The sequence below is a fragment of the Meleagris gallopavo genome, chromosome Z (genome assembly GCF_000146605.3).
Source record: "Meleagris gallopavo isolate NT-WF06-2002-E0010 breed Aviagen turkey brand Nicholas breeding stock chromosome Z, Turkey_5.1, whole genome shotgun sequence".
In the NCBI taxonomy this organism is placed as follows: Eukaryota; Metazoa; Chordata; class Aves; order Galliformes; family Phasianidae; genus Meleagris; species Meleagris gallopavo.
This window is the reverse complement of record NC_015041.2, coordinates 17,369,996-17,387,693: the sequence shown is the minus strand read 5'-3', so window position 1 is coordinate 17,387,693 and position 17,698 is coordinate 17,369,996. Positions and strand designations below refer to the sequence as shown.

The 17,698-nt window shown below is 38.3% G+C and overlaps 2 protein-coding genes across 2 annotated transcripts in view; both read right to left on the bottom strand.

Annotated features, from left to right (window-relative positions):
• LOC104914906 (zinc finger SWIM domain-containing protein 6-like) overlaps window positions 1–17,698 on the bottom strand; it is a 537,827-nt gene that overhangs the window by 488,658 nt on the left and 31,471 nt on the right. The window lies entirely within an intron of this gene.
• LOC104914911 (zinc finger SWIM domain-containing protein 6-like) overlaps window positions 1–17,698 on the bottom strand; it is a 490,619-nt gene that overhangs the window by 470,922 nt on the left and 1,999 nt on the right. The window contains exons 2-3 of the mRNA XM_031557239.1: window positions 10,632–10,780; window positions 9,960–10,110 (exon numbers count right to left, since the gene is read on the bottom strand). Coding sequence (XP_031413099.1) covers window positions 9,960–10,110; window positions 10,632–10,780 — 300 coding nt within the window. The remainder of the gene's footprint in view (window positions 1–9,959; window positions 10,111–10,631; window positions 10,781–17,698) is intronic.

Here is a 17,698-nt window from a genome sequence, read left to right as displayed (position 1 = left end):
AAAAAAAAAAAAAAAAGGCTTGCTGTGGTTGCTGTATTTCTTGGAGAACAGAATGTTTCATTTTGCTCTAATTCATTCTATTACTGAATTAAACTTTGATGTATTGGTCTTGACAAGTGCTTCATGTTGACTGTATTGTGTATGATAGTATAATACAAAACTCCCCATGCATTTCACACAAACTGGCTGATTAATGCAACAGATTACCTGCAGCACGGATGACAACAGAGAATCACTGCACTACTCTGCACACTAAACTCCAAATGTGCATTAGAGGGAGTGTAGGAGTACAGGGACAAAAATAAAATGGAATAAAACTAGGTCCTTAAGTTTTCCTTTCCCTCTTACTGCTTATTGCTGCTCCAAAGGTTAAAATCATACATATATTTGGCTATTATTATTTGCATTATGAATTTTTATTCTAAACTATCATCAATTACATGCTTTGATCTATGTTTGTCAAGTAATAACCACTGCAGTCTTTTTTGTTTGTTTGTTTTTTCAGTTGTTTCAAACTGCTGTAACAGACATCCATCCATTTGTCCAAATGGTTACACAGAAGAACTGAAATTTGCTTCACAATACAACATGCTTAAGAAAGCATTTAGGTATCTGTCATATGTCAATTACGTGCCCCTCTAGGCACTTATGGTACCCTACATTGATCAACTTCTCTAAAATTGACAAAACAATTTATTCACTTGCTCACAGACAATCATTTTACGGTGAAAGTATCACTAATACTGGCACAAATAACACAAATAGCAGAAATATACTATTTCATGAACATCGATGAACATTTCATGAACAACCTGAAAAGGTTCTTTGCATTTTTTAAATCGTTACCAACATTTACAACCAGCTGGTGAACAAAGGCACTCCGTCCAAAGCAGCTACTAGCTATTTTACCAGATGTTTAACTAATAATTCATTCTCAGCAGTCATCTTATTTTCAGAGACTAACAATTTTCAGGAAAAAAAGTTGATGTTTCTAGTAACTGTAAAAGCATTATGCCACCTTCATTTAAACTGATGAATTTCTCTCATACAAAACTATGAAGTTTGAGAGGAACAAGATACCCATAAAAGGAGGGAAATACCTTTCATCCCTCAAAAAAAAGCATAGACAGTCTATCTCATAGTGGGAAAGGTCAAAAAATAAATGATTACCATTACTGTGCTTACAGAACCTGAATAACCAACTATAAATGGTGAGAAGAATACATTCTGACAATCCAGTCTGAATTCTTTCACAGTCTAAGATTTCCTGGGTTATTTTCAGCTTCCATATCAAAAGCAATAGCTTTTACAAAGGAAAATACTTCAATTTTAAATTTTTTCAGTACAAGAATCTATCATACTTACTGGTGAGCTGCTCCACTGCAAGGTACCCTCACTCAAAATCTAACATTGTCTTTTTTAAAATTTGTCCAGCTTCACTTAAAATTTCCAGCCATCTTTATTTGTTAAGCTAAGTTGTTTCTAGTCTGTTTAGGTCTCCTTATATCCTTTGTCTTGTTTTGATAGACACAAGATAACTAAGGTTGTTTTATCTCTCACTTTAAATAACCTTCCAGTTTTCCAGTTATCTTCCTATTATCCATTCAAAAGAAAACTGGAACATAACACATAGTTAGATTGCTGGACTGCAGTAAAGCTCTGAGAAGTTAGTGAAGACTCTTTCAATTCATAGATCTACCACTTCCCCCATCTCTCATATTTACTAGAAGTTGTAGCAGAAAACTCTGTAGTATTAAGCAGAGGTATGAAAAATAAAGAGAAAAGGAGGAAAAAATATGCTAACGCATGTTTAAGACCATAGTACAACTCTGATGTTTATTTTGAAAGTCACAATTTCATATTTAGGGCAGCAGTGTGTACCAGCTCTGACTTTTTTTTTCTTTTTTTTTTTTTAATGTGTATTTTGAGTAAATCAGTTAAACAGCTTAGGAATAAAAACTTTAAAAATTGCTTTAAAGTGGGTATACGTGAAGAAATTCGGCTTCTACTGCTAAAAGGTGCTTTCCACCCAACTCAACTACATGGAAACCCACAATTTATGTGCACTAAAAATAAAAGCTTAAAGCTATGCTTGCACATTTGAATTACTTTTAGCATTCTTCCTCAAATCAGTAAAAGCAGCTTTAGCACAGGAAAAAATACCTTCTTTGAAAACAGCTCCCACCTGCTGTCATACTACAGCCTCATGGACACGACAGCCACAAAAATCCTCATTTTTAGTATCATTATGACAGAAACCAATCTTCTACTGTTGATAATGAATGAGGGAGGAAATCACCTCAGAAGAGGTGGACAGAACACATCTCTGTAGAAAGGTGGCCTGGCTTCATTCACCATGGAAATGAAAGTGACAGCAACAACTGAGACACTCTAGGGCCGTGATAGCAATTTCTTTAAGTTGTCATCCATAATTCAGGCTGCAGAGCAGCAGAAGCGTCTTGTGTTGATAACTCAGAAGTACTGTTAATTTAGTGCCTCCAATAGCATAAATCATTTCAATGCAGTGACATATATATTAACACCTTAATCTGTGAAAGAACAATGCAACCTTATGTGTGCCTTCAGTTCGTGCACATTTTCTAACTATACAGCAGCTGCACCATGGCAGCTAAGACTGAAAAAATCAACAGGGATCAAAGGATTACCTGTTAAGCAAAGACAGCCTATTGGATGCTATACGGACATAGACACAAATATCTATGACATCACTCTACCTAAGCCTCGCAGCTGAGCAAAGCACAATGCATCCCACCACTTTTGAAACACAGCTGTTCCAACAGTTTTCACTTCAAGGCCAAAAATGTGATACATGAAATTGCTTTATCTAAACTAGGAAATTTTAAAGTTATTTTCCAAAGGTGCAGGAATCATGTAAATACTGACATACATCTGATGTTAAAATTTGAAAATTACATTCTTGACATACCACTTCAGAAATACCAGAAATTATAAGAAAAAATCCATATTTCTGCTGCATAGTTGATACTACACCAGGAATGCATGAAGTATGAAGCTTAATAAAAAATGGTGTTAGAGCACAAAAACTGCAATGAATTTGTAACTTCAGTGATTCTTTTTATGGCAGCCCTGAAGTAGCCACCAGATCTAGCATCAAGAAGGAATTTCTCTAGTGGCATACTGGCAACAATTCCAACTGCTTTTGTGCCTTTCTCCCCTCTCCCTTAAGAGCTAAGCAGAGATAATTTGCTTACAACAGCTGGCATGTCTCATTTGTACAAGTTTGTCTGTCTCTCTAATTGCAAAGGGAAGGAATACCTGAAACAGAAATATAGATTGAAAATAGCTCCATTTAGGGTTAAAAGAATTTAACTTGCTATTTCTAGAGATAAATATAAGCTTGTATCAGAAAAATTTAGAGTGGTTTTCAAAATCAAAAAGCCCTATTTAACTCAATCACTAGCTTGCTTGAGGAAAAATAGTAATTAAGTCTTTCTTAATTAATCTATAATGATTCTTTACCTATATTCAACATCTGGAATTATGTTTTAAATGTAGAACAAAGTGTTACTAACAAGACGTTATGCATCATCCTTTAGGAACTACACTGCAGTATTTTTATGTGATGTGACCTTGTAAAATGATGTTTTAGTTCTGAAGTTTAGTGTGAAAATGTATCACTAATCCAGAAAACTGTTGAAATATCAGCAAACAAACTCAAATTAGATCACCAGGATGTCACAACACTTAAGAGGTAGCTCACATTAGCTTTAAGTGCTTTAAGAGTGAAATTAGGTATAATGAAGAATACTAGACCTGCTAGAGCAATTATATGCTTTCCTGCTCAGGAAATATCTTTACGGGAACAATCCACTCTGCATGCCTAGTAGGAAGAGAAGTGAGATGGTCACCAAGGAAAGCTTGATGCCACAAAACTTCAGAACTAACAAGTTCTGAAGCATTAGAGAGCATCCAGTTGGATATACAGAATGCCATTTTAGTTCTCCTCAATTTTGTGAAATAAAAGAACCAAATGAGATCAAAATAATCAGGACAAAAACCCAGAACACGTCTGACCATTATTCGCGGCCTTGCATTGCAAGAGCTCTCTGGAGCTTCCCTATGAAAAAGCCACCATCTTTCTGTTCCATACAACGATAGTCTCTGAACAACTTCCCTCCCCCTTAAACTGCTCTTAAATATCAAAATGGAGGTAATCTGCTGGAAATGTTTGTTTTGAAACATGCAAATTATGTGAAGTTTCTTCACAGGAAAGGCAGGCAACAGGATGTAAAAACAATGAAAATGGTAATGCACACAAAAAAATCTGATCCTGTGATCTACATGTTGACAAGCTGTTGGGCTCCATCACTCTACCAAGTAGTAGATACTTGTCTTAGATTTTTCTACTTGACTGCTTTCATCAGATTAAGCATCAGGGATTTAATTTAACAGTTTTGGCTTTATTAAGCTGTCACAAGCACAGCCCCACTTTGATAACAGTAGCTGCTCCAATTATGGCTTGGTTTAGGGTTGTCAAGTATAATGATTCATTCATGGCACGTGAGAAGCAATAAAAGGTTGTTTTGCATTACAGCTTTAAAGATGTGGGCACTTTTTTCATTTAATTTGTCACTTAGCTTTTGCTAAGAGGACATTTAAATTGCAGTAGAAGGCAAATGGGTCTTTTAGTTTGAATGTAATCCCCATCTTTAAATGATCTGTAATGGCACAATGTTCGAGTGGGAACACTATTGTTTCACAGTGGGCCCTGATGGTGACACGTGACATTTGTATTCAGGTCCTGTATTATCCATGTGGCTAAAGGGCTTCCAATTTCATTTCACAGCCAGAAGCCAGCAGAAAATGCCAATTAACTTGCAGATCCCACTTGCCGACAAAACTGAGTCTCTTCTCTATGTCTGGCATCTAGCAGCGCTCAACATTAATTCCAAAGCAGAGCTTTGCAGCCCTCACAATCCCTGTGCTGGGGCACAAAGTCAAATTCTCCCCTTTTATTAAGGTAATATTCTCCCCTTTGTAGACCACAAGCAACTTTTACTTAATTTTGATGGATGAATATTATAGAATTACTGCTATAGTAAGATTGCAAGGACCAGTTTTTTCCTCTAGAGTACGAAGGTTAACTGATCCTTCCTTGAAATCAGAGATCTGAGTTCAATGGATATCAGCAGATAACTCACTGTGCATTTCCACATTCCTCCATTTTATCAATGCAATTTAATTAAAAAGGCAATACAAGGGCTTCAGACAATTAATCATTTTGATATACTGAAGTCTTCCACCATGGTCACTGAGAGTTAAATGCCTAAAGATCAGCATATGGAATTTACTTACTGAAACAAAACACCATTTAAACAGCAACAATGTGAAGAAATCCAGCTCAGCTTTAAAATCTGGAAAGTGCATTCACATATTACTGTGGCAAGTTGGAAGTGTTCAGCAGTGCACCACTGAAGTCACATTTACGTTTCTTTAGCAAGAAAAGTATATGAGGAAGGCTTATAACCTCAGCCTGTAATCTTGACCTTGACAATACCACACGTTTGGAGTTCCGTAAGTAGTACTAAGCTCAACCCACTCTTTGACGTACAATAAGGGAAATCAGCTGAGTATAATTGTTACATTCTTCCTCTTGATCTGAAGGCTTTAAAAAACAACAAAAAAGCCCTACAAACAACTAGTTAGTTAACTGGAGTCTTTTGAACCATTGCTTACTGAATTGTATTAGAAAATTGCCAAGCTCCCACTTAGAGGCAAAGTACTCACTTTTAATCAACTTATTTAAATCAGCACCTCTGAACACTCAAACCCGACTTCTAATGAAGTCAGTGCAATTTACCATAAACTCCAGTAGAAACTGATCAGAGACTTGTGTGCCCTTTCAGTACCCTTGCCAACGCTCAATGGCAAGCAGGAAGCATCAGTTAAGTTCTAATGAAAGGCTCAAGTGACACAGTAAAGGAGTAAAGCTGAAGTTATTTAACTACGTTTACAAGCCTATGCCAAGATGGAACTGACAAAGTGGCCATAAGCCTAGTGGTTGGCAGACAGCATACCAGGGCATGCAAGCAAGCCTTTATTAAGCAGAGCCTATATTTACATACTTCACATGTCCTAAAGTCTTCCATAACTACCATGCTAAATTGCTACTCACCTGCAAAATAAGTGAGATCATAAATAACTTTTTTTTAATAAAAGCCATACATGTTTACCACTCTCAGAGTACTGTGAACAGATAATACAGTAAGTGAAGTATGCAAAGGCCTGCCCCACCCTTTTTATTGTTATTTTAGTTCCCTGTCAGCCAAGAAGATGAGAACAAGACAGGAAACAAACATTGTTTTAAAATATATTGATAGCCAAGTTCTCTCTGCCACTACCAGAACTGTCAGTCCCCACAGACATCCTGCTTCTTCTTCTGTAGTTTGCTACTGTAATTCCAGCTTGTCTTACAACCTCTTTCACATATATATTTATTTATTTATTTATTTATTTATATATTTGTTTTTTTATTTAAGTGATGCATGTTTCATCTGGAATAAGGGACACGTCTAACTATAATGAAATAAAGGTGAGATCTTAACAAAAACATGGGAGCAGCTTGTACTTTTCACACAAGATAGGAGTCGAGTTGGAGACATTCATCCAGTTAAGAGCAACTTCATGGAACCTGCTCAGCACTACCAGTGGTAGGGATTCTGCCAGAGTGGGGATGACCTGGAGAGTTCACCAATGTGAAAACAAGCTGGAAGTAAAAGAACCAAGTTGTGTTCAACTAGGCACCTGACATGGATGAAATACTGGTTACTGAAAATGTCTCTCAGGATCAAAATACTTTGACAGCATCAAAGGAGACAGAGCAGTGCAGGACTGAAACAGCAGAGCCTACCTCAGATTACAAATACAGCAGCTGAAGTAGTGGTGAAGCTGAAGGTTGCACTGTGGTTTTCTGGGAGTGGCAAGTATAATTCTGATCAAATAAAGGTAAACTAATCAATTACATTAATTTAAAACATTGTTTATTTGATGCTGCAAAGAGAGGGATTCTACTTCCTCCACTTTGGATAGGTATTATCAAGAAGATGATGACAATATGACACTGAATTAACAAGAGGAGCTGCTAAGAAAATTTAACAAAACCTTTTACATTTACCAGCAGTATGTGTTAAGAATGCTACAGGTAACAGATGGAGAGCTCATTTCTATCTTTCCACCGCCTACCAGCTCAATTCACATATGCAATGAAGCATGAGAATCTCCAGTACTCAGCATGATGGAATATGATTTTTGCTACATTTATGTCCAGTTAAGCACATGTTGGTAAAAAGCACTATTCCCAAAGCATCATAAAAATGCCATGCTACAGTGGTTGTTACACTTAAGGCAAAGTTATCACAGCATCACAGAATTGTAGGGGTTGGAAGGGACCTCTAGAGATCATTTAGTCCAACCCCCCTGCAAAGCAGACTCCCTACAGCAGGCTGCACAGCTAGGCGTCTAGGTGGGTCTTGAATATATCTAGAGAAGGAGAATCCACTATTCTCCTGGGCAGCCTGTTCCAGTGCTCCGTCACCCTCACTGTGAAGAAGTTCCTTCACGTTCTGGTGCAGAAGTTCCTATGCTCCAGTTTATGGCTGTTTCCCCTTGTCCTGTCCCCACAAACCACTGAAAAGAGGTTGGCCATGTCCCTTTGACTCCCACACTTAAGATATTTATAAACATTAATAAGATCCCTTCCCAGTCTTCTTTTCTCAAGGCTAAATAGACCCAGGTCATCCAGCCTTTCCTCATAGGGGAGATACTCCAGGCCCTTTATCATCTTCATGGCCCTCTGCTAGACTCTTTCCAGCAGATCTGTCTTTTTTTGTACTGGGAAGCCCAGAACTGGATACAGCATCCCAGGGGGGGCCTGACCAGGGCAGAGTAGAGGGAAAGAATCACATCCTCTGAACTGCTGGCCATGTTCCTTCTAATGCACACCAGTATTCTACTGGCCTTCTCAGCCACCAGGGCATACTGCTGGCTCACGGCCAACCTGTCATCCACCAGGACCCTCACATCCTTCTCCACAGAGCTCCTCTCCAGCAGGTTTTGTCCCAGACTGTATTGAAACTTGTGGTTATTCCTTCCCACATGCAAGACTCTTTTCACATTTGTTTTTGTTGAATCCCATCTGGTTTCTTGCTGCCCAGCTCTCCAGTCTGTCTGGGTCTTGCTGAATGGCAGCATAGCCTTCGTGTGCGTCAGCCACTCCTCCCAGTTTTCTATCATTAGCACACTTGCTGAAGGTAGTCACTATCCCCTCATCAAGGTCGTCAATGAAGTCTTGGAACAAGATTGGACCCAGCACCGACCCCTGGGGAACACCACTAGTCACAGGTCTCCAACTGGTAAGTGTTATATCAACACTCACTCTAGTAAATCTCACCTGCTACGATAAATAATGTTTTTCACCATACAAAACTATAATCTCAGCTAGACAAGCCAATCTTTATTAGCCTAATGCTTCATTTAGAGTGAACATTATTTATGCTAATATTTCATCTAGTCTCAGACCCACCAGACTACATGAAATCAATCATGGTCATTTTTAACCTTTACAAGAAGGAAAAGTTATGTTGACTTTTCCCTTCTAAAAGAAGGAAAATTATTCTTGACTTACTTCTACTTCACCTTACTTCATTTAGCTTTGTTTTGCACCCCTTAAACATATCAAGACCATTATGAGTTTTGGCTCTGTTCTCCACAGTGTTTACTTATAGTCTCATGGGCATTGTTTGTAAGTTATTATATATATGCACCTTTCATGCCACGCGAGTCAGAAATAGCTATATTGGTCAGAATGCATCTCAAGACAGGCTCCTCCAAGTCTAGACTTGAAGTGTCTTCCCAGACTCAGTGAAAGCGCACGTAACTACTAAAATTTCCACAAACACAATGCAATTTCATCATGCATGTGCATCTTCAGCTTGCTTTCAGAAAGCCTCCAAGACAGCAACAAAACCTTACTGCAGCTAAGATATACCATGTTAATCTTTTCACACACTCAGTGAATTATCTTCTAGATAAACAAATCAGATTTACTATCATCTAAAAAAATCCAGGTCACTTATCACTGTTATATTTTACATGTCTATAATACCCACTTGATAATAGTTTGTTCCAGTGCCTTACACTCTATGAATGCAACGCTGGCAGTTACTAAGTATTTTTCTTTCCCACTTGCTTACCTTCCTTTACAATCTTGATGACATCTACCTTCAACTTTTTCTAGTTTTCCTTCCCTACCACAAATTCTTATATGTTGAGAACTTCTCAAGCTGTTACAAAGACTTCAAAACTGCATCAGCAAGTTTCTGAAACCATTTAGACTAAGTGCCTTCAGACTTTACTAGTCTAAGTATTCCTTGTCCATATCAGCCTGCATTCCTCTCTCTGCTGTACAATTCACATATCTGGTCACAAATACCTTTTCTGTAGAGCAGTGTTAACTGTTTCAGCCCTCAGTTATGTGACCTCCTTCCCAGCTACGTAACAGACTTCTTTCCTTTGTTGTAGTCTTCTCATACTCTTAATGAATCTCCTCTTTTTGGCTTCTCTCTCTTCTTTTGAAGTGATCTCTTCCTTAACCTATCCAGTTCATTGCTATTAGTTTATATACCTACCCTCAGTTGTATACATTTTCACTTCTTGCTTCATTTCTTTAGATTCTCAAGTCACTTACTTATTACCTGTTGCAATCATAATTATTTCATACCACGCCTCGTGTCCTTCAATTACATTGTCTCATACAGTAGATCAGAAATTCAACTTCACCCAACCCTAACTGAACAAGCAAAGCTGCATAAAGCTAACTTCTTTTACCTAGGACCACAACAGCTTCCCTCCACCCCCAAACACATAATTGTTTCATTGTACATATGAATAGCAGATGATTTTGAAGTTTGTGCATTTACCCAGTTCATCCCAGAGCTGCCTATACTTGTCAGTCATTGTAGTTCCTTGTTGTCTCCAAAGTGCCAAACGAGGGTCAGCCATGAACTGCTCCGTTATCAACGTCAACATGCGAGCTCCATTTGAATCTCTCATCTTAAGCATCTCTCGCACCTAGGAAATGAGCCTTTTAATACAAACTTGAAAAAAAGTTCCACACAGTACAGACAGCATTTCACTGTTAAACATTCCACCACTGTTAAATAATAATATTAATATATACGAAGTGACATTCTTAAGTGAAAACAATAGTCTTCGTTCCCACTTTTAACTATTTGATTTCAGTATCTCTATGCAATTCTGCAAACGCTTCTTCCACAAGTAATCTACACATGTATTATGCAACCTGCTGCAAAACTATCATTTCTACAGGTTTCTCCAACATTTTAAGGTAGGAAAAGAAGAGAAAAACAAAGATGCAGATTGTAGAGATGTTACTTCATTTCTTTAAATTTAATTTTGAGACACGAGACTCTGGACCATGGCTGTTCAACAGCTCATGATTAACTTATCATCACATTCTTAAGGCTTTTATATTTAGAAGAAAAGAACTTGGAGTAAGACACTAACAAATACAGTCTGGCTAGAGGAATGAGAGGAGAGAAAGAAGGGAAACCTTAAGACATTCAACACACCTTTGCAAAAAGCAAATTGAGCTGCTTCCCTGATCCATGGTATCCACCCTGTGAGAGGAAGAGTTTAACTTGTTCTTGGACCTGTTCCTCATCCAAATGCCAGCAGTTTTCATCATCTATGCTAGCACCTGCTGTTGGGTCAGGAGCACCTGCAAACAGCAAGAAAAGAAATTATGTTGTAGATGAAGATGAAAGGTTCATGAGTCCAAAGGAGAGAAGTATTGCAAAGGTTTATGGATTCGTGTTTTCTCCTGTTTTGAACATCTTGGCTTCAATCTAAGCATTCTTTAAAGTAGATTTTAAAATGTCTCCTCAATAGTCTTAAGCATTTAGTGGGAAAGAAATAATAGCCTACCAAATGCTATTTAAATAAGCAGTATTTTATAATAAAACATTAAAATAAAAATGAGGTTTTTCCTCTCATCTCAGTAGGTATACTAGAATGCTTTTACAAAGAAAATTACACTTTGTGTAACACTTCTACTACTGCGCTGTTAAAACCACTCTCCCCAAAACACGTGTAATTCCTGTATCTTCTGCAATCTTACTCATGTTTAAGTGACTACTAGTGAGCACTGCTACAGATGAACATGAGGAAAGTAATCACCTCAGTGTCTCTGAGCTGTGATGACTCTGCAAAGCTAAACAAAGAACAAAAAAAAATCCCCAAATAAATTCAAAGTCTTAAAGCACTGAAGGCACATCCAGCATAAAAATACTTTAATGCTCATGCTTCTGAATGAGAATTTTAATGCAGACAGTGTTATCAGCACAGAGTGAATTCAAGTGAATTAGACAAGTGCAAACTGTAACAACTGCGATTTACATCAGGATGCACTTTGGCATTTTACAGTTGAGATACGTGATTTTCCACTGGTGGCCTTTTCTGAAGGCTAAAGATTTAACTAAAACAAGTTCTTGCATCATTGAGAAATCTACATATTTCTGAATAAACCCATACTTCCACTGAGTATTTTTTAAAAGGTATTTAAAGTGAGAAATTTGAAATGCACTTATCTAAGCTGTCAAGGTAGTGTATCACTATACCAGATGCAGAGTATTTTAAGCATGCCCAAGATTCAACTAGACATTTTCATGTTGAGCTTGTCACTACTGTGGAATTTCTACCTCTGTTGGCTTTTAAGAAGATGTTAGAAACTCAATCACATTACGCAATTTATCACCTTTAAATTGCAATCCGTGATACCTCTGTAGCCAATGCTAAACGAAGAATGTTGGAGGAAGTGAAAATTATACAGTCAGATTTGTAAAAGCTCACTTTCAAAAAGTCGTGAGAACTCGAAACATAAAGCTATCTATAACTCTTCAGATGAACATGAATTAAACATTGATTCTATTGATTTAAGCCTTCATTTCACGTTTGCAGCTGTGCCACGCAGGTGAAGCTTTCCAGCAGTTGCAATGAATGGTAGGATCTTTATTCAATGAAAACACAACAGAAAGATTTAAAAGGTCACAGGGATGTGTTGTCTTCTAGCTGCTGAGAGTATTAAAAAAATCTTTTGGCTCAGCAACTTCCTAAATTTTCTCCAACTTCAGAACCTACAACTAGGAATGCAGCACTGCTGTCCTTACAAATGTATACTTAGATTAATAAGAAATTGCATCTTTGAAGATGTGAAAGAATTCTCTTGCCTTCCACAGGAAACATAAGAGTGCCTCAGAAGACAGAAATTAAGCCCAAAACAGTACAAACAAAAAAATTAAGAACTTCTGTGAGTGCTTACATTTTACTGCGCTAGTTTCATTGGACTTTCAGATCAGTCAGCAACATGAGACACTTGCTGATAAGTCTTCAGTTCTAAAGACTGAGATAAAAAGTGAAATCAAGTCACAGGAGAATGAGCAATGTGGCTGTTGCACAGACCCAGGTCTGTATTATCACCTTGCAAACAGCTTAAATATTTCATTGCTCTAAAATGCAGAGAAAAAGATCTGTGAAATTGAATTAAATAAAAACACTGATATACAAAACATATGTATCCCTTAGTTGAGCAGAGATTTGTCTTTAAAAAGTCTTGATATAGCTACTTTTAAATTGCATTAAAAATAGCTCAAGATTCCTCAGCTAAGCTTCCCTATTTAAGGAAAAAAAAAAAAAAAACCAAAATTCTTTCCATAGCTGTTTACATTTTATCAGAAGCTCATCAGTCAGCATGTGCTGCAAGGTTAAATTTCATTGCAGCTACCACAGATGCTTTAACAACAGGGCTCCTGCCCGGCAGCCAGGATGCCTCCTGCCCAGGCCCATGGCTGTGCTTCCACCCAGGTCCCTTTTCCCAGCAGGATCCCAAATATACTTTCACTGGGGACTTATTTACATTGTACTACACTTACACAAGCACTGTTTTTTATGCCAGTGAGTTAGACTACCGTAAAAGCTGAAGTTGTCACACTGAGAGTCTGAACTTTAAGACAGGATTCAATTCAGTACTATAGCCACTTCTGATTTGGAGTTATTTTCCTCAAGACAAGGCTACAATCAGTATGATAAATTTTTTTAAAGTCAGGCTGTATAATGAAATGTCAGCATATGTTTAACTGGTACCAGCAAGGTCTGTAGTTCACTGACCCTTCCAAACCACTGGCAGCCATCATCAGAAGCCACAGGCTAACAAGGCACGGAGACAGTGTGCACAGTTGAGGCGAGCCCAGACCCTGTCAGAATCACAGAATCAGAAGGGTTTGAAGGGACCTCAGGAGATCATTGAGTCCAACTCCCTGCTAAAGCTGGTACCCTACAGTAGGTCACATAGGCAGGCGTCCTGCTGGGTCTTGAATATCTTCATAAAAGGAGACACCACACTCTCTCTGAGCAACCTGCTGCAGTGCTCCACCACCTTTACCATAAAGAAGTTCTTCTGCATGTTAGTATGAAACTTCCAATATTCAGATTTTAGGTAATTTCTCCTTGTCCTATTGCTGCGCAGCACTGAGAAGAGCCTGGCCTCATCCACTTGCCTCCCCCCTCCCTTCAGATACTTCTAAACATTTATCAGATCTCCTCTCAGTCTTCTTTTCTCCACGCTAAACAAACCCTGGTTACTCAGTCTTTCCTCATACTGGAGATACTCGAGGCTGTTAATCATCTTTGCAGCCCTTCACTGGATTGCTGGATCCCTTGTCATTTCTGAACTGGGGTCCTTCTCCACAGAGCTCCCTCCTCTCCAGCAGGTCATCCCCTAACCTAATCTACTGATCTGTGCATCCCGACATCACTGCCAGGGAATTCTCTGCTCTCACTGCTTGCATTGCTGGTTTTCAGGCCTGCAAACTACTATCTCCATGTCTCTCAACCAGATGTTTTCTGAGACTCTTGTATTAATATGCAGTAAGATGAACAATCACTAACTGAGCCTTTCTTCTGCTCACACACATACCACTTTTGAACAACAGGCTTTCTAAACTTCAACTTCTCTTCCAAAGACACGGGACCAGGCTAGTAGAGGAGAAACTGTTTAAAAAAGCAACAGGATTTCAGGGGGCACTGCCTTAGATGCTGATAAATACTGTCTAAACAGTAACTGGCAAGGAGTGCCAAGCTCTGAACGTTTGGTCCCAAGGCAGCAGCTTAGCTCCAGCAGCAGCATGGCTCTGGATAGGCACCTCAAGGCTTTGACCAAAGGAAGCCCGGAGCCAGGCAGTCTGAATGTCATCTCTGCAACACCGCTTGGTACCAAGAGCAAATCCCTTTCCCCACTTATAAACTAGGAATAAATATTACTTACATGCTTTAGAGAGGTGTCATAAGGATAAATTAGCTCACATTTGAACCATGAAAGTGAAAAGCACTGTATAATTATACTAAATACTAAAACCTGTAATTAAACTGTGTCAGTTTATAGACACTTGCATATTAATCTTCCCCCCCTTCAACCTCTGGCTTTGTTAACTTCTGTCATGACTGGTCTTTGAAATAAGTTTGATGTCATGTACTTAAAAACAGTTAAATACCATAAATACAGTATTTGGCATACAGATACAGCTAGGCATTTACTCATGCTCTTTTACTAAAATTAATACACCCATATGATCTTAGCAATCAAAGTAGTACTGAATTGTTGGTGACACTGAACACTGAAATGAAATTTGAAAACAGAGGTAGCAAACTTTCACATTTATTGTCCTAACAGGCCACAAGTTAAGCATAAACAACTTCCAAGCTCTAAGAAGCAGAAGCATTTAAAAAAATTAAACACTGAGCAGTTACATAGCAATTCTTACTGCAACTGCTTGCAAAATGAGCACCATTTAAGATCTGGCGTTGAGAGCCTCGAGAACAAGGCTAAGGAGAACCAAAGCAAGGAACATTAAATAAAATAGGCTAAAATTAGTCAACATCACAAAATACTCAGGACCAGATCAACAGCAAAATATGATTAAAATAAAAGAATGTGGTTTTTAAGGCCTGAAATGTTTTAACCTTCAACTTGAACTTCTCTGAATTACTCATCCATAGTCATGCTGAACTTTTTGAACTTCACATCATAAAAGTCTTCTGAATTTAAGTGTACAAATGAACAGTAGATCAGTTCAATGTCATTGTCATCCCATGGTAGTGTTAGGAGCAGATATTTAAAATAGCAACAACTAAGAAGTACTGTTTACTGAGTAGTATACAAAGGCACAATAGCCCCAACTAGAAAACAAGTTTGCTGTACACTGATTCGCAACAAAACAGCAATTGATTTTATAAAACTAGCATACTCAGAACTATTCTAAATAATAATTATGTAAAACAAAATATCATGAAAGTAATAATTCAAGAATACTGGTACGCCTTTAATTTTCCCAAATGAGTCAAAGTTAAAATATAGGTCACTTCATCTGGTCCTTAACATCAGAACTTTTGGACAGAATACAACACCTGTTAAGCAGAGCACAGCATCAGAGAAAAAGAACAACTGCAGCGAAGCAGCAAGTGCTAGTAACAGAAAAGGTACAAACAGCACACGCTGTGGTAAGTTACTGAGGTAAGTTAGTTACACTCCCCTCCTCTCAAAAAATTTACCTTCCAAAAACTTCTTCCCGTTTCATCTGCAAAATGCTGTAACTTATCAGCTGACAATTCCTAACCTGTCCTGCTAAAATCCTAGTCTCACAAATGCGACACAGCACTAAGTTTCAAAGTCTGCTTGCATATGGCAGATAAAAACTTACTTATCAGTCTAGACTAGCATGCACTGTTTTTATTGTCCCTTTATTTTTATGTTCCGTATCTCAGAAGAAAAACTAACCATTTATTTTCTGTGTAAGTTCTATTTTAATGTTTAGCAAATGTGCAAAATCCTTTCCTGAAAATATAAATTTAATAAAAAACATTATCTTTGTTTCGCAGTTACTAAACCTTCATTTCAGTTTATATTAGACTTCTTTATTTACCACTGCTTGGGTTTCTGAGATTTGCCTAGTTTTGACTAGCTTTTTGTTACTTCCTTCCCGTTACTTGGATCACTACATAATTCTAAGAATAAACACTAGAGCACTTAATATTTACCTACCTTGAAAGAAAACTGCTTGTTATTTCCTATATTCCTCTCCTGCTACTAGATTCTCAATTTTGTTGGTTTAAGCAGGCTCATGTAAAAGAGTCTCTCTTTTTAAAATACAGTTTACCTTCTTTTTACCTTCTTCAATAATAAATATTTCCTTTTTCACTTTTAGGGAACTCTAATAGATTGGAAACACACTGTATTCTGTTGTTCAGCCCTACCCTACATTACCCACTAATAACTAGAGCAGGCATGGAAGATGATAACTCAGCTTTCTATCCCCATGCTTCTTAGACTATCTCCCTATTCCTTCTGCAGTGAGGCTCAGTCAGAAAACAAGAGAGAATACAATGCCGCTTGCATCAACTGAGGGTCTAAAAAAGGATTCATCACTTCACAGACTGTGCCATTAGTATAAGCCACTCCACTAGCTTCCCCCAGTGACCTCCTACACAAGGAAAGTGGCCAAAACCATCTCAAACCTGGCCAAAGGCATCAAATTCTGCACAAGACAGAATTCTGAGCAAACAATTATCCAATTTGCCTTTTGTGGAAGGAAGGCACTGCGCAGTTACTCCATCTCCCAAACCAGCTCATACGCAAATCAAGAGAAATGTGGTCAGAACTCTTCAAAGCCCTAGATGTCGATTATTTAACAGTGGTATTCAAGACAGCTGATTTCTTTTGTCTATCTCTGAACTATGAAAAACAGAACTAGCGCACGATGAGGGAGAAAAAAAGTTTCAGACAGAGAAATTCTGAAATTCAAATACAACTCAGGTAACATCTAAGAACATCTCATACAGACCCAGGATGGACCTCCCTTTGGTTAAAGCTGTTCCTGGGGTGTCTCCACCAGGTCAGGTCTTCCATTATTTTCATAAGCAAGCTTTTGCAAGTTTTTTCCTCTTATTACCTCTTTATTACCGCTGTGCCTCCAAGCAGTGTTCAATAATAACTCTGCTTCAGACAATAGTTTAGTAAGATTAAACTCTTCTAAGAGAGGTCTACAAGAAAATTTGTATCACAAATTGAACATCTGCAGTATAGAAGTTATCATCACTTGAGTCCATTCCCTCTATCTCTAGTTTCATGGGAGAAGACACCAACTTCCACCTTACCGCAACATCCCTTCAGGTAGTTGCACAGCGGTAAAGTCACCCCGAGCCTCCTTTTCTCCAGACTAAATAATACAAGTTCCCTCAGCCACTATTTGTAAGGCCTGTGCTCCAGACTCCTCACAGCTTCGTTGCCCTTCTCTGGGCATGCTTGAGGGCTTCAATGGCTTTCTTGTAGAGAGGGGCCCAAAACTGAACACAGTACTCAAAGTGCAGCCTCACCAGGCTGAGTACAGACAGATGGTCACTTCCCTGCTCCTGCTGGCAGCATTACTTCTGAAACAAGTCAGGATGCCTTTGGCTCTCTTGGCCACCTCTGGCACACTGCTGGCTCATGTTCATCTGAGCATCAGCATACACCCCCAGCTCCATTTCTTCCACTCAGTCTTCCAGCCTCTCTATCCCAAGCCTGTGGTGTTGCAGCCTACGTGCAGGA